The sequence below is a fragment of the Vollenhovia emeryi genome, unplaced genomic scaffold (assembly GCF_000949405.1).
Source record: "Vollenhovia emeryi isolate VEMERY1.0 unplaced genomic scaffold, V.emery_V1.0 DF939225.1, whole genome shotgun sequence".
In the NCBI taxonomy this organism is placed as follows: domain Eukaryota; kingdom Metazoa; phylum Arthropoda; class Insecta; order Hymenoptera; family Formicidae; genus Vollenhovia; species Vollenhovia emeryi.
Genome location: NW_011967141.1, coordinates 665,608 through 690,947, shown reverse-complemented (window position 1 = coordinate 690,947; position 25,340 = coordinate 665,608). Strand labels below are relative to the sequence as shown.

At 31.3% G+C, this 25,340-nt stretch overlaps 2 protein-coding genes across 5 annotated transcripts; both read left to right on the top strand.

Annotated features, from left to right (window-relative positions):
• The first annotated feature begins 498 nt into the window (after window positions 1-498).
• LOC105560700 (serine/threonine-protein kinase 16) lies at window positions 499-4,359 on the top strand. Of its 2 annotated transcripts, XM_012010043.1 has the most exons (6): window positions 502-802; window positions 1,078-1,312; window positions 1,388-1,592; window positions 1,803-1,957; window positions 2,035-2,169; window positions 4,060-4,359. In XM_012010043.1, the coding sequence occupies exons 1-6, from the start codon at window positions 693-695 to the stop codon at window positions 4,174-4,176; spliced, it is 957 nt and encodes a 318-aa protein (XP_011865433.1). In that variant the 5' UTR covers window positions 502-692; the 3' UTR covers window positions 4,177-4,359. The 2 variants fall into 2 exon arrangements, with proteins under 2 accessions (XP_011865434.1, XP_011865433.1); XM_012010044.1 differs by lacking the exon at window positions 2,035-2,169 and having other exon boundaries at window positions 499-802.
• A 3,383-nt stretch (window positions 4,360-7,742) lies between these two features.
• LOC105560699 (ATP-citrate synthase) lies at window positions 7,743-21,174 on the top strand. Of its 3 annotated transcripts, none has more exons than XM_012010040.1 (11): window positions 7,743-7,880; window positions 14,905-15,259; window positions 16,172-16,365; window positions 16,448-16,758; window positions 16,871-17,189; window positions 17,389-17,815; window positions 17,962-18,287; window positions 18,367-18,886; window positions 19,519-19,824; window positions 19,902-20,319; window positions 20,433-21,174. In XM_012010040.1, the coding sequence occupies exons 2-11, from the start codon at window positions 14,918-14,920 to the stop codon at window positions 20,522-20,524; spliced, it is 3,255 nt and encodes a 1,084-aa protein (XP_011865430.1). In that variant the 5' UTR covers window positions 7,743-7,880; window positions 14,905-14,917; the 3' UTR covers window positions 20,525-21,174. The 3 variants fall into 3 exon arrangements, with proteins under 3 accessions (XP_011865430.1, XP_011865432.1, XP_011865431.1); XM_012010042.1 differs by lacking the exon at window positions 7,743-7,880 and adding an exon at window positions 9,108-9,162; XM_012010041.1 differs by lacking the exon at window positions 7,743-7,880 and adding an exon at window positions 10,767-10,974.
• The last annotated feature ends 4,166 nt before the right edge of the window (window positions 21,175-25,340 follow it).

Sequence of the window (25,340 nt, the reverse complement as noted above, 5' to 3'; positions counted from 1 at the left end):
GGCTAGAGCCGAGCCGTGTGTACCGAGAGAGAGCATCGTCGAGTGGCGTTTGTCATTGTCTGGCTTATAGGGTGGTCGAGAGTGGGGACGGAAAGGTACAGTCCGATCGAGAAATTAGCTCGTTGTCAGAGGTTACACGATCTCGCGCAGTTGTGCTGCGCTTCGAGATAACTTTTGGTTCGAACTGTACTAGACAATGACAGACGCCACTCGACGATGCTCTCTCTCGGTACACACGGCTCGGCTCTAGCGCGCGTTCCAGTTAGTATATATTTCAGTGGCTCTAGCGCGCGTTCCAGTTAAGCCTGCCACAGACTACACGCAGCAAGCGGCAAGCGTCGAGCAGCGAGGATCCAACACTGCTGAATTTTGCGGAAGCGTCAGCAGTGGCGTAGAAAATATCTCTTCGTTGATTGGCTGCTGCTCGACGCTTGCTGCTTGCTGCGTGTAGTCTGTGGCAGGCTTTAGTATATATTTCAGTGCTTCGGCCAAACGCGCAGTCTATGTATTATACATCCCATAGCCCCAAGTAAATCGCCGGCGTGGCCACTCTCAGGTTTCTCCAGGTTTCTCCCTGCTCTAACCTAGTGATGATCGATGTATTGCAATGTTTGTAAATCGGAAGTGAAAGCTGCGAGATAATCCTCGCAAAATTCTTTTCATTTTTATCACAATGCTAATGAACAACGAAAATGAATAGCTTAGGTTTAAATATAATTTTTAGAATGGGTTGTATATGCACTAAAGAGATCATCACGGTAAACTCGACGAAATATAAGGTCTGCGAACACCTCGGAGATGGGCAAGTTTTATCAAGCAATTTTTCATAATATAATTTTGTTTCACAATTATATTTATCGAATGTTATTGTTGCGTACACGTAAAGTAACGTACTTCACGTAATAATATTCATATAATTGTTTCTAAACAATTATCTAAAATTCGCTCAACACTAGAAAAACCAAGATTTTTTTCAAAAGAACAATATAGTATCATTACTTTTGTAAAAGTAATTAATAACCTTAAAAAAAAGTGTAATAACTAGCAGTACAAGTAATTTTTCACCTAAATTTTTAGTGGGTTCAGTACAGTACTTTTAGTTGAGGACATTGTCACACATAGAAAGTACGCTATTAAGAAAATTATTTGTCATGGACTAGAAGATCAACAATTGGCAGCAAAAGAAGTTGAGTACTACAAATTGATAAAGCATCCCAACGTTATAAAATACATAGATTCGACTTGTGAAGGCACAGCAGACCCAGTCCTGAATACAACGAGTGAAATGTTAATTGTCTTACCGTATTATCATGTAAGACACGGTTGTTTAAATATATAATATTTGAAATGTAATGCATTATAAGTCAATTAACTTTTGTTATTTTAGAAAGGAACTTTAGCAAATGATTTAGAAAGACGAGCAAAGAATTGCGATTACATGAGTCCTATGGATATTCTGAGAATGTTTTTGCAGATCTGCGAAGGTGTAAAAGCATTTCACGATGCTAAACCAGAGCCTCTCGCTCATAGGGATTTAAAAACTGCAAATATAATGCTCAGCGATGATGGAATACCTATTATCATGGACTTGGGTATATAAAATTTTATATTAATACTTATTTATATTTATATTAATAATTGTATTATCCACTGATCTCGTTTGCAAGGTTGTATCTCGATTTTATACAATTTCCAATTTTTCTGCTTAAACGCTCATTCTGACCCAGAAAATATATGAATATACATACATATACGTGTGTGTTTGTATATATATTTTTTTTCTGTCCTTAAATATAATTTAGGTTCTGTAGCAAATGCCAGAGTTCAAGTATGTGGTACCCAGGCTGCACGGACTTTGCAAGACTTAGCAGCTGAAAGATGTTCCATGCCATATAGAGCGCCAGAATTATTCAATGTTGAGAGTTATTGTATGGTTGACGAACGAACAGACATTTGGGTAAGAGCTATAGTGCTTAAATATACATTTGCCTTAATTCAAGACATGTATTCTAAATTTAATATATGCCTTTTTAGTCATTGGGATGTATACTGTATGCATTATGTTATTTTAAATCTCCTTTTGATACTGTTTATGAACGAGGCGACAGCGTAGCTCTTGCTGTAATTAGTGCACATGTAACGTTTCCAGAAGATACTCCGTATAACGAGGTTGTAATCTGTTATATATTATGCTTCTTTTAGGTCTGTCCACTGTTAATATCTGAACGTTTTTCATAGTTTAGGAATTTGAGTTTTGAATAGTAATAGAAAAATTGAGCAATGAAAGATTTCTTATAAAAGGACTTCTTTGGAGGAAACTTTGAAAATAAATAGTTTATGTGATGCTAATAAAAAGTGACAATGAATGTGACTTTTCTAATAAGCTATTTAACCATTGCAAGTCAAAATAAGGTGTTATTCTAGCAGTATTAAGAGGAGGATTACAATGTGTTATTGAATAGAACTAAACAGTTGGTCATTTTTATTAATATAGACATGTATTTAAGTGAAAAATATATATAGAAGACAGTCCTCTATTATGAGATAGGATTTTAATATGAGATAGTAGGTTTTCAACGTCCGAATTCAATCGCAAATCTTTTTTCGCAACGATTACACGATTTAACAATCAATTTTCCACTAAACGGATTTCACCCCAAAGGCAGTAAATTCATGGTAAAGAATCGACAGATGCCTATTAATTTAGCATGAACTCCGCTATCTGATATTAGGAGCCTATCTCAGAAGAGGAGACTTTCTTCTATGCATGTAAAAATATGTAAACGTGCAGGGTTTTCCAAAATATCGGAATCTGGAATAACTTTGAGGGATTAAGTTTTCAAAAAAATATATTGGTCAAAAGTTGTTTAAATTAATTGATAAGAAAAGATGATAGAGAAATAGATATTTTCATAAAAAAAGAAGACCATGACTTTGGCAAAGTCACCTAAAGGCAAACTGTAATAAGACTAGTAAATAATATGTTAATCAATGTGATCTATTGTCCATCTGTCATTAATAGTACTAGAATGACGCCTTATTTTGGTTTTTAAATGCTTACAGCTAAACGGCATGTTAGAAAAGGTCATGCTCATTGTGACTTTAAATCAGTATCGCATAAACTATTTATTTTAAAGTTTATTTTTAAAAAGTTTCATCCAATTTCAGTAAAATCCAATTTTTAATAAGAAGAGTACAGAGTCCTTTAATCCTGAGATAATTCTATTTTGTTTTTAAATTATTTAATTTATTTTAAATTGTGTATCAAATATTTCTATATTGTCATGTTCTCAAATTAAAATATTTCTTTTTATTAATATCTAGAAACTAGAAAAATACAAATAAATCTATCTACATGACAAAAATTTCTTTTAACAAATATAGTCAAATTTGTATGTTTTTATATTATACATACATATTTGTATATGTATGTATACATATATGCTGTCATGTAATCAAACATGTTTGTCTTATGTTTTCATAATTTAGAGTTACTGATAATTACATTTACGTATTTGGCATTGCAATGTTGCCAGGTTGTTTAATATTAAAATTTTTACTTATATGAATTTATATACAATGTGTAATATTATGATAAAAATTATCATTGGAAGATATGCAAGATAATTGTTAATTTTTTAAATTTAGTATTTTGTAGTGTAGTTTATAATATATGTATACATATATGCATATGTATATAAAATTAATAAAGTCGTACTTTGTTTTACAAAAGTTTTAAAGAATTAATTTTTTTACAATAATTCTAAAACTATATTTTGATGTCCTATACATTAGGACTTGTGTAAAATTTTAATTTTATTGTGTAAAATTGTGATTATTTTTACAAATAAAATAAAAGTTTAGCTTAAATTTTGAATAAAGCGTGTGTATTGTGTGATTTATATACATATATATACACACACACACATACTCACACATATGCATGTTTGTACATTTAACTCTTTATTTCGTTTTCTCAACACAAAATTACTTTTCATGGACAGACTTTATCAGAGTGGTATGATTTTTCTATAGATAAATGATATATTTCTTTTTCAGGATGTACAAAATTTAATTTTGTCGATGTTAAAAGTCAATCCAATGGAACGTCCATATATATATAGTGTGATAGAGAGTGTGCACGATACTGTCGTTAAATTGACACATAAAGCATAAACATATCATCATGTAGGTTGTTACAATAATTGGACTACACATATGAAAATAACATTGAATTGTATATAGGAAGCCAGATATAAAATTGATGCAATTGTATATGATATTATGCAGGCCTGTACACAAGCAATATAAAAAATATGCTGAAATACATTACACACTAAGATGTGAATATTTCAAATATTTCAGTATGAAAGATTTTAAATGACCAAGTTAAGGATTACAAGAATAAAAATAATTACGAGAGGAAAATAAAGTTTATGAAACTTCTGAAAATATAGGAGACATGAAGTCAGAATACATTCCTTGTATTTTATAATATATGATTATAATATAATCAATATAAAGAGTAAAATAAGTGAACATATTATTTTAATATACACAATTTTAAGAAAGAAAGAAATGTGTATACACAGAGAAAGAGAGTGTGTTACTTTTGATTTATAGTATGTATATGTATATATGTATGCATTTACTTTTTGATGCAGCCTAGTTTTAAGTGTAATAGTATAAGTACAAAGAACTTTATAGATTTGTACTTAGAACTGTTATAAATTCTAAGAAGTAGAAATAATTCTATAGGATATTTCTTCCCTCTTTCTTACTTTTATTGATAGACTTTTTAACCAATATGTAATAAATTTTTCTCTTTAGTGAAAATGTTAAGAACAAGTTTTATTAGTATTTAAAAACAACTTGCAAATTAAACTTTAAATAAATTACAAAATTTAATGAATTAAAAATAAATGAACTTAAAATATTAATTTTTAGATAATTTTATATAAAGCTTACTAGAATTTTAAAGTTTGATTGTAATGTATACATGTTTAGAATGTTGCGATAAATAATTTTCTTTCCATTTTTTTTTAAGAAAAGATTGATTAAAAATTGATAATTACAAAAATCATTAAAATGGTCAAATCATAAAATATACAAGTGTAAAAATAAACTAATAAGATAACTTACATAACATTACAGTAAATGTACATATGTATATGCACACACAGAGATAATATATTATATTCATATTTTATATAATACAAATAAAAAAATGTCATGTTACGCGTACACATGGTTGGGAAGTAACGCGTTACTTGTAACGCCGTTACAGTTACTTTCGTTTGGTAACGAATTGGTAACGGCGTTACATTTTTTCTTCTGTAACTAACGGTAACATAGTTACTTTTTTTTAGTAACGGTAACAAGGAACGAATCGTTACTTTTTAAATAATAGTAACGGTAACTAGTTAGTTTTTTATTCGGTAACGAGTAACGGTAACTAGTTACTTTTTAATTCTGTAACGAGTAACGGTAACTAGTTATTTTTAAAAAGTAACTCTTCTATCCTTGCGTATACACACACATGCACACTGTCGTTGAACATGACGTTTTTTATTTGACAAATTACTGATTTGATATTACTTGGCAAATTATTTGTAAATATTAAATTTTCTTATATTTTTAATAAATTTTATAATTTCCTTATATAATCATTGTAAAACTATTGTATAGTTTTTATATAAAATATTAATAACTTAAAAATAACTTAAAATATATGCTAAAGCTGAAACATCTTGTGTAATTAGAATTAATGCATAATTTGAAATACAAGTGAATTACAAATACTTCACAAATTAATATCAGTCGATCTGACCAACATCTATAAATATTATATTTACTTATTTTGTGTTGTATGTACATATTGATTATTATTTAGCGATTGTCGTTTCTGATATTGATTTATATATTGGATTCTTACATTTATTTCTATTGGTTATTTTTAATTTACACACAATTATATTTTATTGCGATTAAACTTTAAAGAGACAACCTTGAATGGTGGATGCTTTTAAATCTATTATGATTCTATCAATATATTGATATATTTATATATCAGCAACGCAATTTTGTTTTCTTGAATCATAATACGATTTACAGTTACATTTTTAATGAGGTATTCATGCATCAAATACAAATGGCAAAAGAAAAATTATCTTTACTGCACACAATTCAAATGCTATAAATGCGCGTGAATTGTTTCCGATTATCAAATGGTTATTTTTACCGCTAGACTTGATTTAATTAATCTACTCGAAATTTGTTCTTTAGTTATTGTGGAAATTCTGTAAAGTTCGATATCTAATGGGGTAGAAAAAATGACTTAATACTTAGAATTGTGGGTACGTGCAAGTTTTCATTTACACCGAGTATGGAAGAGATATATATGCCATTTTTTTCATACCGCAAATAAATATTTGTACATTTTTGTAATTAATGTAATATTTTCCCCCTATGACTATTTCAACAAGTGTTCTATCCCAGATAGCTAAATCTGTCAGAACAGATTTCGTCAAACACCCACTGCAAATTTTCAAGGCAGAAAGACTGTAGATTACAAGAACTGATGTGTTCGATATGTTGCCAGCATGTATGCGGGAATACAATCAAATCTGCCCACATAACTGGACCCGCTCGGTTGCTGCTGGCAATCTGTTGACAGCGAATGCTTTACAGACTTTGGGTGCTTCCCAGCAAGAGACAGTGTACAACACGAGAGAATCATTTCATCGTTGTCTAGCAATGGCAAGCAACAAAGATAAAACGATTCATTGTGTTAAGCCCAATGTCCACGATGCTAGAACTTGGACCAAGTTCTAGCATCGTGGACATTGGCCTTTACACAGTAGACTTGTCTTCTGTTCCTAGAGGAACTAGTTATTGCACCAGTTCCTAGTGAACCAATAGCAATAAATTAGAGTAAGACAAGCATATTTTTTTCTCATTCTAGTCTACTGCACTAGTTCACCAGAGGGTCAATTCTGTATCTAAAGTGAGTGGCTTCGTCTCTTTCTAACTGTCCCCTTAGAAAGAGGCAGAACCGTTCACTTTTTAGCATTTTCACTATATTGCAAAATACAGAATCGACCCTCGGCGCAGAGGAACAGAAAACAAACCGGGTGTCGTCCGCGTACGTTGCTGGAAAGCACCCAGTTGCTGCCCAGACAAAGAGCCAGATGCAGACACAGATAGCTATAGGTTTCGTTGGTGTGGATTTCTAATAAATCTGCTGCCAATTTGCCGACATTCTGCTGACTGGAATTAAATGTTATTTAATACCTCGCATAAAATATATACGGTAGATCGAGCAAAGTCACGATAAAAATTGACGCGATACATCACATACGCTGCGATTCCTAAGCGAGATCCGAACACGCGATACCTGAATTTTGTAAATTGCACCATCTCTACTTCTAACCGGCTCCACGCGTTCAACGATCGTACGATGTGACGTTTCCCGTGACGTCACCATCGTCGCATTTACAATACAATGGCGGCCGTAGCCAACCTGAGAGCGTGAAATCTGATATTTTTTTAAATACACACAATTCGCGTAAAATTGAGACTTATTGTTTATTACTTGTAGATTTCGTTGCCACGCAATTAAACCCGCTCGTAGAATCGAGAGATAATAATGCCGCTTTAACGTTTATTAATTGTAGAGGTTCGAGGCGTCCCCGTTATATTTCGTTCCGGTATTGTGGCAATATTCTCACACATCAAGGCACATCAAGAAGAGTAATCTCAAGCAATCTTTATGGCAGTGTAAGCGTAAGCGGATGATGTTACATCGTGTCACTCCCGCAATTGTTCAAGATCCGTCAAACGTTTACCATTCGTCACGTTAGCGGCGTTGTTTGTGGCCTGTGAGTAAAGTCGCCATTGAAATACAATTAAATACTCGATAGAAATAGAAGTCTAAGTTGATTGCGCAAATGTCTCAAGTTCCTAACCTTTTTCACATTCCGTTGTGGTGAATTTCACGGCGGACCTTTCACTACGGCACAGTTAGAGCTTCGCATATGCAACTATTTTGCGTTATTTATTCAAAACTGCAACAAATAGTGAAGTTATGACAGTGCCGTTCGAACGCACAGTAGTGGAAAAATATTCGACATTAAGCGGGTTTAGAGCATTTATTGTTACCTTTGCAATATTGAAAAAAATGTTACGGCAAATATTTTTTTGTGATATTCAATAATGTCTAACGTTGAAATTATTCATCATTTCATCAGTTAGAATTTAATGCTAATGTTATTATTTTTTACATTAAAAATATAATTTATGATTAGCAGAATATTATATTGTTTTTTAATTCCAAATATTTGATTTCCTTTGCATTTTAAGATTGAGGTAAATATCTTTTATTTGACATTTGTAATTTTTTAACATTTCTTATTATATTGTACTTAATATTTTATTATATTGTATATTATATTTTTTGATATTTTTATTTTATTTGATAGTAGTTAATGAAATTTGTTGAAACTCGAAGAAAAGTCTTTTCCAAAGGGACAAAATGATTTAAAATATATAATATGTTATATAATTTCTTAAAGGAATGTCAACTTATTACTTAACATATATTTGAAGATTTTTATATCGATATCACGAAGAATAAATTAATACTAATCTACCAATTAATGCTAATCTGCACAAAGAAAAGAAAGTGTTGAATCAAGAGATATTTCTTGAGTCAACTAAATGCGGCGAACACGGGCCGCACATATTAATCAATTTACAAACAAAAAGTCTCGATAAATCACTCTATGTCTAACTTAAAAACATATAAATTGAATTAAAGACATACTGACTAGCCGTGCCTTGTCGTTTCAATAACTTTTTTCTCGGTGTGTTGATTGCCTATGCGCACGTTTATTGAGCGCGCACGCGCGTTTACATATATAAATATCTACAATAGAAGGATCATTTCATACTACTAAGAATTTCTAATCCCTAGGAAACGTATACCCGTTGGTTTTTACTGTGCTATTTGAAATGCTAATAATTTACGTAATATCGACATGCACACGTACGTTCCACATTTTTAATTACGCAAGCAAGAAATGGTAAAAATGCAACGCGTTAAAAACTCGAGATACACAGTTCGGTTCTTTATTTCCGTGGCACATTTGTCGTTGCTTGCAGGTAGATAACGTTGACAGATAACGTTGGAAAATTGTTTTATAAATAGTTCACATTTACGACACAGTTCTCACGATTCTAAATTATATATATGTTTTAATAATATATTTATAACAATTATAATTATGATGTATATATTTTATTATATATGTGTACATATTATTTATATAAACAGTTGATTATAACTAATGTGTAATCAATTGTGTCCAAGTATTTTTATCTGAAAGTATATAATGTCAACTTATTTTCCATTGAAAAATATTTGAAATGTTAATACAAATGGAATAGTTTCAGTAGTTATAATAATTCTTTTCTTAATTTGTAAACGTATTTATGGAACAAATGTTAACTTTCGTCCTTTATCTTCATCGATCACAAAAAGAAGAGATATACCTGTTGTGTGTGATTGTACAAAAATGCGAATTTACAATGTTTCAAGAATGGTGCACACATTCGCCCCTTTTTGCACTAAATAAGACAATTAACAAAAATGAAGCGGAAAGTTTTCACTGATCATTAAACTATAAGGTTTTATTATGTGGTTTTGTATATGGTTTGGGCAAAAAATTAATCAAAGATGAGCATTTTGATATTAAAATTCGTTGAATTTGAGCTTTGAACGTCACTGTAAAGACGACGGTAAAGTTCGATCTTGCTGCGTGCAACCAAACGTTGCGTGTCGGTTGTGTTGCTAGTAGAGCTGCAATCTCGACAGCCAAAAAGTTTAAAAATCGAATTTACGCTGATATTTAAGCTCGAAGTCAGCGGATTTTAATATCAAAATGCTCATTTGTGATTAATTTTCAGCCTAAAACCATACAAGACCACATTATACAACTTTATACAATAGTTTTATCAGTAAGAAGTTAGCTTTATTTTCGCATATTTTTCATAATCCTTTGATTTAGTGCAAAAAGGGGCGATTACGGGCCTGTTTTGGGCAATACTTTTTGTGACTCGCAAGACTGATCGAATGTACTACGCGACGATTATTTATAACTAATTGATTAATTAATTCGAAGAGAGCAATAAGTGAAAATGTCCTTTTTATTTTACTTTAACACACACACACACAACACAAATTCATAATTTTGCTAAGATATCTTTGCTCCCACATTACAAAAATTGTAACATGGTATGATTGATCAATTTTGTGAATCACTGTGCATTACGTTATTCAACAGAAAATTATTTTTGTTGAATGTTTAAACGAACGAAGATAATTGTCAACGAAAGAGTGTAAGTCGCCAGTAGTTTATTATCGGTAGAAAGAATTGTTCAACGACGTTAGGCTGGCAGATGTCTTTATTAGTTAGATTCCAACGTTTCGACCATACGGATTGTGGTCCTTTTCAAGGAAATAGGTGTTAAATAATAAATTATCAAAGATATATCAAATTTTACACGCGGCGGGCGATTTCATTTGCTTAGGCGTTGTAAATACACACTTCAAAAACTTACACATGAAAAAACTGTTTGCACCTAGCGTTGTTGCCTTGCCAGTGGACCAACAAATCTGCTGCGCAAGCGCAACAATGCGACACTTTGACATCAGTCCTACTTTGGTCGTTACGTCGGATTGACGTGCCTTCGAACACCTTTCTCCGAATGACACCCAAGGATGGATTGTAGACCGTTCCTTTGATATATCTTTGATAATTTATTATTTAACACCTATTTCCTTGAAAAGGACCACAATCCGTATGGTCGAAACGTTGGAATCTAACTAATAAAGACATCTGCCAGCCTATCGTCGTTGAACAATTCTTTCTACCGAAGATAATTGTTTTTCATAGTTTTTGGGAACTGAATACGGTATTTATAGTAAATTTTTATTTTCATTAACAGCTGGCTACTCGCAATACTTCTACACTTTATTAACACTTGAGCATATGTTATCTCGTACAAGTACCTTGTATATCTCATAACGCAAGCCGCACGCCTTGCGGTTTTGCGATCACCAAATCTAATCTCTTCGACTAAACATATTCCGTATTTTCCCATTAATACAATCTTATTTAAGTAAATGACGATATGGTGTACGTAGTTGAAGAGAACGAGAAAAAACAGACGTTTTACAATAATCTACTGGTTTAACGTTCCTCATATTCAAGAAACGAATCACCGATCAAATTTTACACGCGGCGGGCGATTTCATTTGCTTAGGCGTTGTAAATACGCACTTCAAAAACTTACACATGAAAAAACTGTTTGCACCTAACGTTGTTGCCTTGCCAGTGGATTAATAAATCCGCTGCGCAAGCGCAACAATGCGACACTAGTGCAATTGCGGCAGCATTAAAAATAGGAACTTACTTTGGGATATCCCTCGTGGATCAGAACTATCGTCAAAAGTATCGGAAATTGTCAGAAAAATGCTTTACTGCTACAAAGATTCAAAACTGCGTACAAAATTGTTAATTGTCGAATTTTTGTCCAGAAGCGCTACATAATTATAAAATTAGTTCAGAATTAACTGGAACTCGTGGCAAGTGTGTTATTCAATGGGTTCTTGTACTTTAGAGGACACTGTGTCATGCTAGAATATAAAGTTATCACATTTTTTTTCATTTTGATTAAAAATGTGGAACTTTTTCAAATGTTTATCAGGGACTGTAGGAATGAAAAGTGCTACTGTAACTGTAAAATTCTTTTAAGTTAATAAACCGTCGTATCAACTTTATAAACACATATGTAACACAAAAATATATTTATGTAACTTTATGCGAGATTTTTGTTTTAACACAAATAATAGAAATATGCCTTAAGCCCGTATCAGACTACGGATTGGGATTGGGATTAGATTGAAATTTAACCAATCGCAGTAAAGTTTACTAATCTCAAGTTCAGTAACTTTTACTCTGATTGGTCAAATTTCAATCTAATCCCAATCCGTAGTCTGATACGGGCTTTACACAGTACAACTAGATTTTTACATTAATTAGTAAATCATTCAGGTTTAAAGAAAAACGAAACCAAACAATAGTAACAAAACGTCTATTTAACTATAAGAGTAAATAGGAATTTATTCTGACTTCTTAATTAAATAGCTATTCTTTATTGATAATCTTATATCATTTTTTGAGCAGCAAATGTGATCACAATGGACGTCTTTTTAGATGAAAAAGTTATTGAGATATTTTTATTGTCATCTATCTTGAAATGCGTATCCGCCAAATAGTATTTTAACTAATCTGTAAAACATTAAGATGTCTTATAAGACATCCCAAAGTTATCTTCAAATTTTTTCACTTAGGAGATGACTTTAGCAGAATATCTTGCACTTTTAAAACAGTTTTTTTCTTTGAAGTCTTTGTTTTACGTAACACACAAGCAGTGCCTGGGCAGAATGGCTGTCTTGTACTCTTAAGACATAAGACAATTATTGTGCGTTACCTCAATACAAAGGCTTAAAACATTGTCCTAATGCTGTTTTAAGTGTATAAGACAGCCTCAAGACAATGTTTTATGTTTTAAGCCTCCAATGTATCATTTTATTCTTGTTGTTTGCCGAATGTTAAACAAGAATAAAATAATATACTGGGGAACTCGGATGTTTCCGAACGCAGCCTGAAGCCTATCATACTGTGGCAGGTAACAGGTAATAGAAAAAGGGGATAGAATTTCCGACGCGTTGGATTGGTCAGAAAAAATTTTTCGACCAGTGATAGACTTAAGATATCTTTTGGACTACGTTCCATTTTCTAATACTTGTAAAAAGTATCATTTGTCCTTGTTAACGTTTGCCACGGAGGATGAGATAAATCTAAGGGCATTGTAAAGTATTAAATGGAACGTATCCTAGGTCAAATTTTACATCTAAGATGTCTTAAAATATCATCTTAGAAAATATGTCTTTTCTGGGAATGATCTGAACAAGTGATAACCTCAAGTGTTCATTGAATAAGCCGTGTGAGAGAGAATTTTTTAGCTCGAAAAAAGAATGCTATCTTTTGTCGTCTTTGCTGAATATGCATGAACATTTTCATGGAGCAAAATAGCTTTGCAATTATTTTGACTAGTAAATAGCTTTTGCATTCAATTTTATTGCTTAAATTTATGAGCTGTTGATAGCTCTCGACAACTGTTTCTCTTATCCTTATTTAGTAATATATTAGCTCTTTCATGCATCTCCAGATACAATATATCTTTTTAACATGTTGTGTTTTGACAGCTGTTGTCCAACTAGTATTTATTTTTGACTGTTAGCATTTAGGATTATAGCAAAGTATTCCTTTGTCATCATTTAATAATTGTATAAAAAAAAGCATATAAATCTCGACCAAGTTTTGCATAATTACTTTTTAGGGGGCTGCAAAAAGTATAAATTACTATAAAACCTTCACACTCCATCTCCTCTCTCTAGCTTCATCCATTTGACACTTCGAGGCAAATTAGCTATCGTAAACGTTGGATTTAAGCTAGTTGATTTCATCTAATTTTAAATAAAAATATCTTTTTTATCATTTTTTGCAATCATGTTAACAAAGGTAATGCCGTAGAGTACTGTAAATGACAGTAAATAACTTTCAAAGTTGAACGTTTTGGCTAAGTTGTTTCATTCATTTTGAGTCTGCATTATGGTCCAACACCTGTTGCAATTCTTTATCATAAAACTTTTGAGGGAGCGGAACTTTCATGCCGTTGACATGCAATTAATAATTTTTTGATTCGGTAACAAGTAACAATAAATAGTAAACAGCCAATTATACAATATTTAAAAAGTATCTTTTCTAATCCTATTTATCTATCAGTAGTACAATCAGTTCAATATATATATAAGTAGTCCGTTGATATGTAAGTACATAAGTAGTGCGTTGATATGTCCGTAATATGCCTCGGTGGTCGAATTGATTGAGACGCCCGCCTAGAGTGTAGGGAAGTCCAGGTTCAAACCCTGGCTGAGGTAATATTTTTCGCAATACATTTTCTGTATTATTAAAATTGGCCAGATACGGCCAATAAAAATCTCTGATGCTGTTAATTACTGCTGGCGACTTTTAAGAATATTCTCATTAGTCCGTTGATATGCAATATGCATATATGTGGAATGAAAGTGAGAAGGAAAGAGATAAAACGACATTGTGTATAAAAAAAACTTTACAGAATCGTACGATATCTCGTGATATCGTGCGCGCGGAGATGGTACGATGTTACATATCACTGTAGAGTCACATTGAACGTTCAGTTAGCTGCCATAAGTGACGGCAAGAACTGTGTTAAGTCAAACATTTTCGGCGCTTTGTAAACATTAATATTCATTTGTTCTAAAAAGTTTAACACTAAGGCCTATAAATGTTATATGAAAATAATAAAACTACTACTGCTCGTAGTTTTTGCGAGTAAATTGAAAGCTTTGAAAATCGATTAACATCTATATTTCTCATTGGTTTATAATATACACGTTTTATACCTAATATCTTTTGCACGAATATTTATCGACATAAAAAAATTATTATTTCTTCAGTAAATAGGTACGTGATATAATTATACGAGTGAAAAAGCAATATGATCAAAATACTATTTAGATTATAATATTTTTTTCATAATTGTTCATAAAAGTTTGCATTATTTTAGAAATTTGGGTTACAAATAAAATTTTATTAATAATCAACTTGTCACTAAAGTGTTGAATCTTTCTCATGGGAATTTATTGCAAAATAAATATAAAAATAACCTAGCGAAACAAAACGAATTATGTTATCCAAAAAGTTAAATCTAACTTGTTTGTTAATTTGTTGACAGAAATTTCTAAACAATGGCAGCAAAAGCAATTCGAGAAGCAACTGGGAAGGATTTAATCAATCGTAAGCTTCCTATTGGAACAAAGGCAGCAAAATGTAGATTTGTACTTATTACGGAAAGTACAAACTGGATTGATATTGTCAACGAATATCCATGGCTCAAAACAGAAAGATTAGTTGTTAAGCCAGATCAATTAATCAAGCGACGGGGAATACTCGGATTAATTAAAGTAAATGCAGATTTAAGTACGGTACAAAAATGGATTGAGCAACACATGAACAAAGAGCAACGCATTGGCAAGACAGTCGGAAAATTAAAAACATTTATAATTGAACCGTTCATACCGCACAAACCGGTAAGTCTTACTTTATTATTTTTATACATATATACAGTGCGTCCAAAAAGTTCCAGGACTACTTTCATAAAATAACAGTTTGAATAAACAATTTCATTTCATTTATAATTTAGCATAATATTTGTAGAATGGTTGCTATGTAAAAAAGGTGCTAAACATCCTTCGTTGTAAATCTTTGAATGTTTTTTTATTAAATTATCAGAAAATAATTTTCCAAACAATTTTTAATGTTTGATGAAAAATAGAAATTTAATAATAAAAAAATTTTTTAAATAACAGTATAGCCATCTGTTGATAAATATTTATGAGCTGGAAAGAATGTGTTTAAATATGTTGAGCAGTCAAAAATTACCAGAGTTTGACAATTCTAGTCAGATTCAAATGGTACAATTCAAGAAAAACTTCATTATTTTAAAAAATTTACCGTTTGGTTTTATCCAGTGTTGAGATAATTAAGCCTTTCCAATAAAAAGACCCAATCGATATTCTTTTGACCTTCAACTTTATCTGTTCGCACTTTTGATGGCCATAGCTTGTTTGGACATTTTTATCGGTATTTGATGTTTCAGTAAATGATTAAGTTTAATGTAAAACTTTAACAGCACGATTGCTTTCTTAACAAGCAAGAAAAATTTTGAATTTCTATTATGTATCAGTAGCTTAGACTATATTGACAGATCGTACAAATTGGATACAAAAGGTTGACAAATATAATAAAAAAAATTTTAATAATTTTCGAAGAAATGACGCTCGGAATATTCACATAATATGTATAGAGTTTCGGAACTTGTTAGACACTTTACATGTAGTGTTCTAAATAATATCTATTTTAAAAAGTCGAAAAATCAGTACTTATAAAGTGTGTAATGTACAATATCACATATTTAAATATTTGTAATATTTACATTATAGGAAGAGGAAGCTTATGTCTGTATCTATTCTCATCGCACAGCTGATACAATATTATTTCATCATCAAGGAGGCATTGATATCGGAGATGTCGATGCAAAAGCTTTAAAATTAGATATACCGGTTGGTGGTGAGATACCCGATCGGTCTACATTGATTAATAGACTTTTGACATATGTGATGGACGATAAAAAAGCGTAATTATGTTCAAATCATCGTAAATAACATTATTTATGTTACAGCTTTTTATTTTACTTTTTTTCCCCCCTTTTATTTTAGGGTGATCGCTGAATTCATAGAATCTCTCTATAAACTTTACGTTCACCTATATTTTACATACTTGGAAATCAATCCGCTGGTGATAACGGACACGGCAATTTATATTCTCGACCTTGCCGCCAAATTAGATACTACGGCGGATTTTATATGTAAACCAGATTGGGGAGAAATCGATTACCCGCCGCCATTTGGAAGAGACGCTTATCCGGAGGAAGCCTATATAGCTGATTTGGATGCTAAATCAGGCGCCAGTTTAAAGCTGACGATACTTAATCCAGACGGTCGCATATGGACTATGGTTGCTGGCGGTGGTTGGTAGACACAATCATATGTAAAATAGATTTGCATTTACTCTCTCTTACAATTTTTTCACGTCAAATAATTTCTTTGTGCTTGAATATCATATTGAATTAATTTTTACAGGTGCGTCTGTGATATATTCAGATACAATTTGCGACTTGGGAGCAGCTGGTGAATTGGCCAATTATGGTGAATACTCTGGCGCTCCTAGTGAACAACAAACTTACGAATACGCAAAAACTATATTGAGTTTGATGACAAAAACGAAGCATCCTGATGGAAAAGTACTTATTATAGGAGGAGGAATTGCCAATTTTACAAATGTAGCTGCGACATTTAAAGGCATTGTTAAGGCCTGTCAAGAATATCAGCCTAAGCTAGTGGAACATGATATAAGAATTTTTGTAAGAAGAGCTGGGCCTAATTTTCAAGAAGGATTAAGGTAAAAAAGTATTTATTATCAAGTAAAAATTAGTCATTCATAATAACTACTTTATGAAGCATGATGCGAAAAAATAGCTCGAAACTTTTCAATTTATTGTAGTTTTTCATGAGGACTATCACTGTATAAGCAGTGGATGTAAATTAGTTTGCACCCTGTATATATGTATATAATATTTAAAAGAATATTATTTTAATAGGATTATACGAGAAGTTGGTAGACGTTTAGGAGTTCCTGTTCATGTGTTTGGCCCTGAGACACATATGACAGCTATATGTGCTATGGCACTAGGGACGAAACCAATACCCGATCCAGAAGCTCAAGAATTTTCAACTGCAAATTTCCTTTTACCTTCTGGACAAGATGTTGATCCACCATCCAAGAATGTACATTTATCATCGGAGCAGTGTAATTTGAAAACTGCAGACGCAGTAGATTCAAGTGATGATGGCAGACAACTTTTCAGCAATAAAACAAGATCCATTATTTGGGGTATGCAAACAAGAGCGGTGCAGAGTATGTTGGATTTCGATTTTGTTTGCCGAAGATCCGAACCGTCCGTTGCTGCTATTGTTTATCCTTTTACTGGCGATCATAAACAAAAATTTTATTGGGGTCATAAAGAGGTGAGTTTCAAATGAAGAAAGTAGTTGGGAGCCTGGTGATATTAAATGGTATACTTCATAAAACTTTTAACATATTACAACAATTGAAAATATCGGTAGTATTATCAGTATCAATATAAATATTAATTTTATTTTTCTGTGAATAGGTTCTTATTCCTGTTTATAAACAAATGAAAGACGCTATGGCTAAACATAAAGATGCAGATGTAATGATCACGTTTGCCTCTTTAAGATCTGCTTACGAAAGCACCATGGAAACACTGCAATTTCCACAAATTAGAACAATTGCCATAATTGCGGAAGGTATACCTGAAAATATGACTAGAAAATTGATTTTATCGGCGCAACTGCGGAATGTGACTATAATTGGACCGGCAACTGTGGGAGGTGTGAAACCAGGCTGTTTCAAAATCGGTAATACCGGTGGAATGATGGATAATATTTTGCATAGTAAATTATACAGACCTGGCAGGTAATATAGCATAATCTGGATTTTTGACTGTAATAATAGTTAAGAAGATAAATTGATTAATTAATGCTATTATTTTCAGTGTTGCTTATGTTTCTCGTTCTGGTGGCATGTCAAACGAATTAAATAATATAATCTCCAAAGCTTCTAACGGTGTATTAGAGGGAGTCGCCATTGGTGGAGATCGTTATCCAGGAACCACTTTTATGGATCATATAATGCGTTATCAAAAAAATTCAGATGCGAAACTAATTGTATTACTCGGAGAAGTCGGTGGTGTCGAAGAATATGAAGTATGCGAAGCATTAAAAACAGGCAGAATTACAAAACCGTTGATAGCTTGGTGCATTGGTACCTGCGCCAGCATGTTTAATTCTGAGGTGCAATTTGGCCACGCTGGCTCTATCGCAAACTCCAATCTTGAAACGGCTTCTGCCAAAAATGCAGCGTTGATGACTGCCGGTGCATACGTCCCAAATAGTTTTGATAATCTTGGTGATCTTATACAGACTGTTTACGAACAATTGGTAAAGGATGGCACAATAGTGCCGGAACCCGAAGTTCCAGTGCCAACAGTACCAATGGATTATGGCTGGGCAAGGGTGAGTTTTGATTATCTATTAATCTGTTGTAGCTTATTAAAAAGAAAAATGTAACAGTGATATGAAAATGAAATAAACTCTAAATTATACAGGGTGACCAAATAAAGCTTGAATTTTTATCTAAAAAAAATATTGTTTCTAGAGAAAAATGTTTCAGACAATAGTTGTATAGTTTCAAGAAAGACTTAAGATGGCAATGATTTAAAATTGGATAGTTTTGTGAAAGTCACGTAAATTTTATGTACTACAATATGGTAGGGGGTTCCATTAAAAATTTTTAAGTCAATAGTCCTCTTGACACCTATTGGGCAGGTGTAAAACTCTTACAACTTTCTTAAAAGACTAGCCTCTCGAAAATGATCGAAACATGTGTTTCGCGGTTTTCCGAAATTTTGAATCGTTTCCAAAATAAAGGGGAGGTACGAAATAAAGGGGACTGGTAGAGATTTTATAGACCCTGTATATACTTGTGTAAAAATGTGTATAAATATATTTTATACTTGCGTATATACATATATGTATATATTTTTTACTTACTGTCTTTGTATAAATAAGCATTAGCTTATTTTCGCATATGTAATTGCTATTTATTAACATAATTGGGAACTAAATATTTTATATTATACTAACAGGAACTTGGTTTAATACGCAAACCTGCATCATTTATGACATCAATTTGTGATGAACGTGGTCAAGAATTATTATATGCTGGTATGCCTGTAACTGAAGTTCTGAAGCAAAATGTGGGTATTGGTGGCGTTGTCTCACTTTTGTGGTTTCAACGTTGCTTACCCCCTACTTATTGTAAATTTTTGGAAATGTCACTGATGCTCACAGCTGATCATGGCCCAGCTGTTTCCGGAGCTCACAATACTATTGTCTGCGCGCGTGCTGGAAAAGACTTGGTTAGCTCGCTTGTTTCGGGACTTCTGACAATTGTAAGCACAAAAGTCTCAGTGGATATATCTTTTCAATTAACACTTCAATTATCTATTATATATCTATTAATCCACAGGGAGACCGTTTTGGTGGTGCCTTGGATGGTGCAGCTCGTATGTTTTCCGAGGCGTACGACACTGGTTTACATCCACAAGAATTTGTAAATAATACACGCAAAAAAGGCGAACTGATCATGGGTATTGGTCATCGTGTTAAGTCAATCAACAATCCAGATATGCGTGTAAAACTTATCAAGGAATTTGTATTGGAGAATTTTCCGGCAAAACCTTTGGTTGAATATGCTCTAGAAGTTGAAAAAATAACGACCAGCAAAAAGCCTAATTTAATTCTTAATGTGGATGGTATTATTGCTTGCTCCTTCGTCGATATGCTGCGAAATAGTGGTAGTTTTACGAGAGAAGAGGCACAAGAATATATTGAAATAGGTGCTATAAACAGTTTGTTCGTCCTCGGTCGAAGTATAGGATTTATCGGTATGAGTATTCATATATAAATTTATGTGCAATTAGCCTATATTTTATTATACATGTTACGTAAAATATAAGTATAATCAATCAATTTAACAAACTCTTTTTTTCTCTTTTAGGACATTACATGGATCAGAAAAGGTTAAAGCAAGGACTGTACCGCCATCCGTGGGATGATATTTCCTATGTACTACCTGAACAATACAATTAAATCATTAAATAATGCATAATACCATAATATATAACGCTTAATGCCTCATCGTTAATCGCTCAGTCCAAAGACCGTCTTAAAAATAAATACGAGATATAGGAAAGCATTAATTGTCAATTTGGATTATTGGTATTAATCAATTATTAATTGAAAGTAATATAAATGATAGTAATATGCAAAATTGGACTGTGAATCATATTATGCACTAAAAATACTATATTCTTATTTTTGAAAACAAATTTATTAATTTTAATTTATAACAAGACTAATCACTTGTAATTAGAAAATTCTAAGATGCACATTGTGAAAAGATATTCAACAATATAATTAGAAATAACTATAACAATATCTTTATATAATTCAGTATAAAGGAATAAATTCTTTAAAACGTCTGTCAAATACATTCCATTAATATGCATTTTCCTTCAAGTAGACTAAACGAAGAAATTGGAATGTTAAACGATTTATTCTAATTAGCTAACATGATTTCAATCGTAACTATTGTTAAGTAAGAACATTATTGTAACTACTAATTACTATTGTTAGTCATATGATTATTACAATAATCATATACTACTAATCACATGCACAATTTTAATTATATGGATTATGAAGAAAGTAGTAAATATATATTTATGAATGCTGCTTAACGTTTTGTTTAATATTTCTTCTCATACACATTTTGTAACATGTATAGATATTTAAATACAGTATGGCTACTAAAAAAATATCGAAAAAATTATCAGTACTTAATCGATTATATGAAAATAATAAATTTTTGTGAAACATAGAAAATAATTCGAAATTCTTGATTCTTTTTTATAATTATTCAACTAATATTTAACAAATTTTATAAAAATAGACAATATATTGTAGCATACCATATAAGTTTATGCATATGGATCTGCATAATATGATACAGATCAAACCAAAATTATAGTCTTTCTAAACAAGATATTAAAAAAGATAAAAAATTTGAGAACAATTATGTTTATCAAGTTGATTAAAGAATACTCAATATAAGTCAAAAAATATTTGTGGCATTAAATAATTACATTAATTCAAAAAATTGATATTGATTATAGGGAAGTCCAGGTTCAAACTTTAGTCGAGGTAATATTTTTCGCAATAAATTTCCTGCATTGACCGATTAATTAACAAACGTGGCCATTTGTGGTTGAATAAAATTTGAAATTTTATTATACTGGCAATTTGAAATTTTTTATTGATTTTAATTTCTTGATATTGATATTATTGAATTCTTGGTAGAAATTTGGCTAAAATTCTAATTTTATTTTGAAAAACGTTCGTTTTCGAGTAGATCCCATTGCGATCCCACAATTTCCTTTGTGAGACCCCATATTGTACACATATTGGAGTATTTTTGAGAATTTTTTCAAATTTTTAAATGTGAATATTTTTCATTTCTTTACTTAAAACAAAAATTGATTTTTTTCATATTATTAAATTTTTACATAAAATTATTAACATTTTATATACTATAAAGAAATATATACGTTAAAGAATCATTTCTGTATTGACAACGTTGATGGACATATCTTATCGACATTCTGAAATCAATGAAAAGTAAAATAAAAGTTATTGAAAAATTATTCTGAACGCTTCGTGCGTACGCACGTGCTAAAAAGAAATGATAATTTTCCTGAAAAAATTCCATATAATACTGTGAAATTTAAGAAAAATTAATGTATAATGTTGAAAAGCAAGAAAAAATATAAAATATTAGATATAGAATTTACTGAATTTTTATTAAACCTATGCTACTTTTCAATGGAAATGATTTTGCACTAATTTTTTACTGAAATATTTATAAGATAATACAGAAAATCGTTTAATTAAAAATATTTATCATTTCAGCAAAATTTTATTTTCAGTAAAATATTATTACCAGAAAAAATTAATTAATTTAAATCTGTTTTATTCAAATAGGTTAATACTATTTGATGATTACAATATTAATTTTATCTTGTGTGAGTTATTTTTTTAATATTCAGTGTAATGAAAGAATAAAAAAGACCGAATAGTATGATAAAATCATTAGCTTTTGATTATTTTCAAATTAAATTAAAACACTTTCCAACAAAATCTATATTAAAGATTGATTTGATAGAACATGAAGTACATTTGTACATCAGTATCCAGAAAATAGAAAAATATAGAAAGGATTATGATAAATAATATAATATCACGAACAAGAAATGTTAGGCATGATTAACTCGTAACTCACTGGCGACTGATTAATAGAATGCAATTCGCTCAGAACTAAATAATTATAATAATAATTATAATAATGATAATAATTATTATTTTCTTATACAATATTTATACTTCATAGCTCAATTAACATAATCCTTGCTCCTCCCGCTTGAAGGAGCGTTATATTACATTTACTGCGGCCCTCATCATTTTTCCTTCGTTACATTATTTAAAGTATATATACTTGGCATATAAAAATTACAAGGACAATTTTATAATGATAATGGTAATAATGGTAATCTGTTATGTATATAGTAATAATAAGATAACGGTAGTTCTAGCGATAGTAGTTGCATATAGTAATAGTTGTAGAAGTTAGCAATAGCAACTATAGCGGTAGTGATAATGTTACTGACAATCATTAATCAGATTAGGAATTATCGTGTAAATCACCATTCCGCACGTATACTTGCTTAAGCCCGATGTTAAATTTCTCCCCCTTCTTGCGTGATCGTATATCTTTTTTACGGAGATGCGTATTTTGTCATTTGTGCCTTTTTGTGTTTTATTTTTTCTTTTCGCTTAATATGTGCTTTTTTTAGCATTAACGTTAACCGCTTAGAATTTTCGGTTTTCGAGTGCGATATTTTCGCGACAGACAATAGATATGACGGTAGAGCTGATTCGTGCGTCGTATCCTTTCTTGGTGCACGAATTCTCTGTTGTTAACGTCACAGCTAAAAAGTGCTTTGTTTCTCACAAACTACGTTATCTTACATTTACCGCGGAAAATATGAAGTAGTATATGAAATTATCTCCAAATAAAATGTCACAAATTACTGTACGTTGCGCAATGCGCTCGTACATTCTCTTCGCATATTATCGTGAACCTTTTATATATATCTTTTAATCACAAATGTCGTATAGTCAAGATGCATAATGCTTGAATAGATTAAAAAAGGTTAATCGTATCTCACCTTTTTTTACTTATTAGTAATTTAGTACTACTTACAAATTACGTATTTATTGAAAAGTAAGATAATAATGAATAAAAGAATAATGAATAAATGATAAAAGAACCAATTTGCTATTATAAAATTTGAAATATCTACTATCGTATTAAATGACTTTTATACCTATTTATAAAATTTGTATAAAATCTTTATTGTTGATTAAGTATCCTCGATTTGTAGCATTGTGCCTTTGTATATTGGTATACTCATAAGGAAAAATTAATCTATCACTTATGCACATTTAGCTGTTTCGTTTATTTAATATTTAATAAGAATTAGTCTTTGTATATATTATATAATGTAATATGTCTAATTATATACTACTTCATATTTAGGAAATGTTGCTTTTTATGTTTGCAACGTCATTGTCTTTTTACTTGCTGTCATAATCACCTGCGAGATACAGGTAATATTATTACGTAACGAATAAACGTCTTTTATCATTGACGGTTTAGGCATTTGCTGCAGAGGAACATCGAATATGAAAATAAACCCACATGATATCGCTATTCCTCAATACAGAAAAAAGCATTCGTAAACAATAATATTCTTTTTTTTTCATAACCAAAAGTTATATTATTTCATAATCAATGTCCCTTGTATTAAATGTAAACTTGTCCTCGTTCTATCTCTGTATTAAAATGAGCCCAACGGTATCTATACAATATTTATTCTTTAATTATTCGTAATTTCGATAATATATAAGTCCATTTCTCCAGACTAACAAATTTATATTTTCTTTAATGGCTTGGGGAACAAGTCACTGTCTATTCCAATTTTTTCCAATTAGTGCGCGACTTGTATTACACTTAATGCCCAATGATATTCAATGGAAAATTATATTATACATTTAATTTACATTAGAAAAGTGTTATTCGCATTGTAGATTATGCAAAAGAAAGTCAATAAATCTATCCAAAATATACACACAAACTGTATATACTGAATGTCCAGCATAAGGAGTCCACCCGTTTGTACACAGATAGAGCTCGTTAAATTGAACTAAAACGTCCTGTATCATCTTGCAAATAATAAAAAAATTTTGAGTTATTGGTTAATAAAGATTTGCGAATCAACTTGCGTTCATTTGTCCACGCGATTTGGCGAGAAGAGTCAGCCCAGCAGTTACTATTGCTACGTGCCTGACGAGGAATTTTTGTAAATAATAAGAGCTATATATGAATTATGTGCTGAATTGTTGTTATTTACACATCATTCCTCCCTACACCTTGCGCGTAACAACGGCGACTGTCGAGACGACTGTTCTCGTCAAATCGCGTGGACGCACGTGGATTCTTTATTAATTAATATTAATAATTCAAAATTTTACGTGGTTGTTCACAAAATGATATAAGACTTTTTAGTTCAGTCTTAAGAGATCTATCTGTATACGAGCGGATGGACACCTTACACTTTATGCCGGTCATTTTGTATATAAATATATATATGTTTTTGTTATTATATACGGGGTGTACTAAAACCACCGGATATCCTTTTAATCGCAGATTCCTTAGAAAATTTCAAGAGGAAAATTCTAATAAAAAAATGTCGAGGCTATGATAGTTTTTAAATAATAAGCGATTATA

Coding starts and splice junctions, on each gene's coding strand:
- LOC105560700 (XM_012010043.1), top strand. CDS start 693: ATGAATAGCTTAGGTTTAAATATAATTTTTAGAATGGGTTGTATATGC. Junction 1,313..1,387: donor TTGTCTTACCGTATTATCAT/GTAAGACACGGT, acceptor TTGTTATTTTAG/AAAGGAACTTTAGCAAATGA. Junction 1,958..2,034: donor ACGAACGAACAGACATTTGG/GTAAGAGCTATA, acceptor ATGCCTTTTTAG/TCATTGGGATGTATACTGTA.
- LOC105560699 (XM_012010040.1), top strand. CDS start 14,918: ATGGCAGCAAAAGCAATTCGAGAAGCAACTGGGAAGGATTTAATCAAT. Junction 16,366..16,447: donor GTGATGGACGATAAAAAAGC/GTAATTATGTTC, acceptor CTTTTATTTTAG/GGTGATCGCTGAATTCATAG. Junction 18,887..19,518: donor TGGATTATGGCTGGGCAAGG/GTGAGTTTTGAT, acceptor TTATACTAACAG/GAACTTGGTTTAATACGCAA.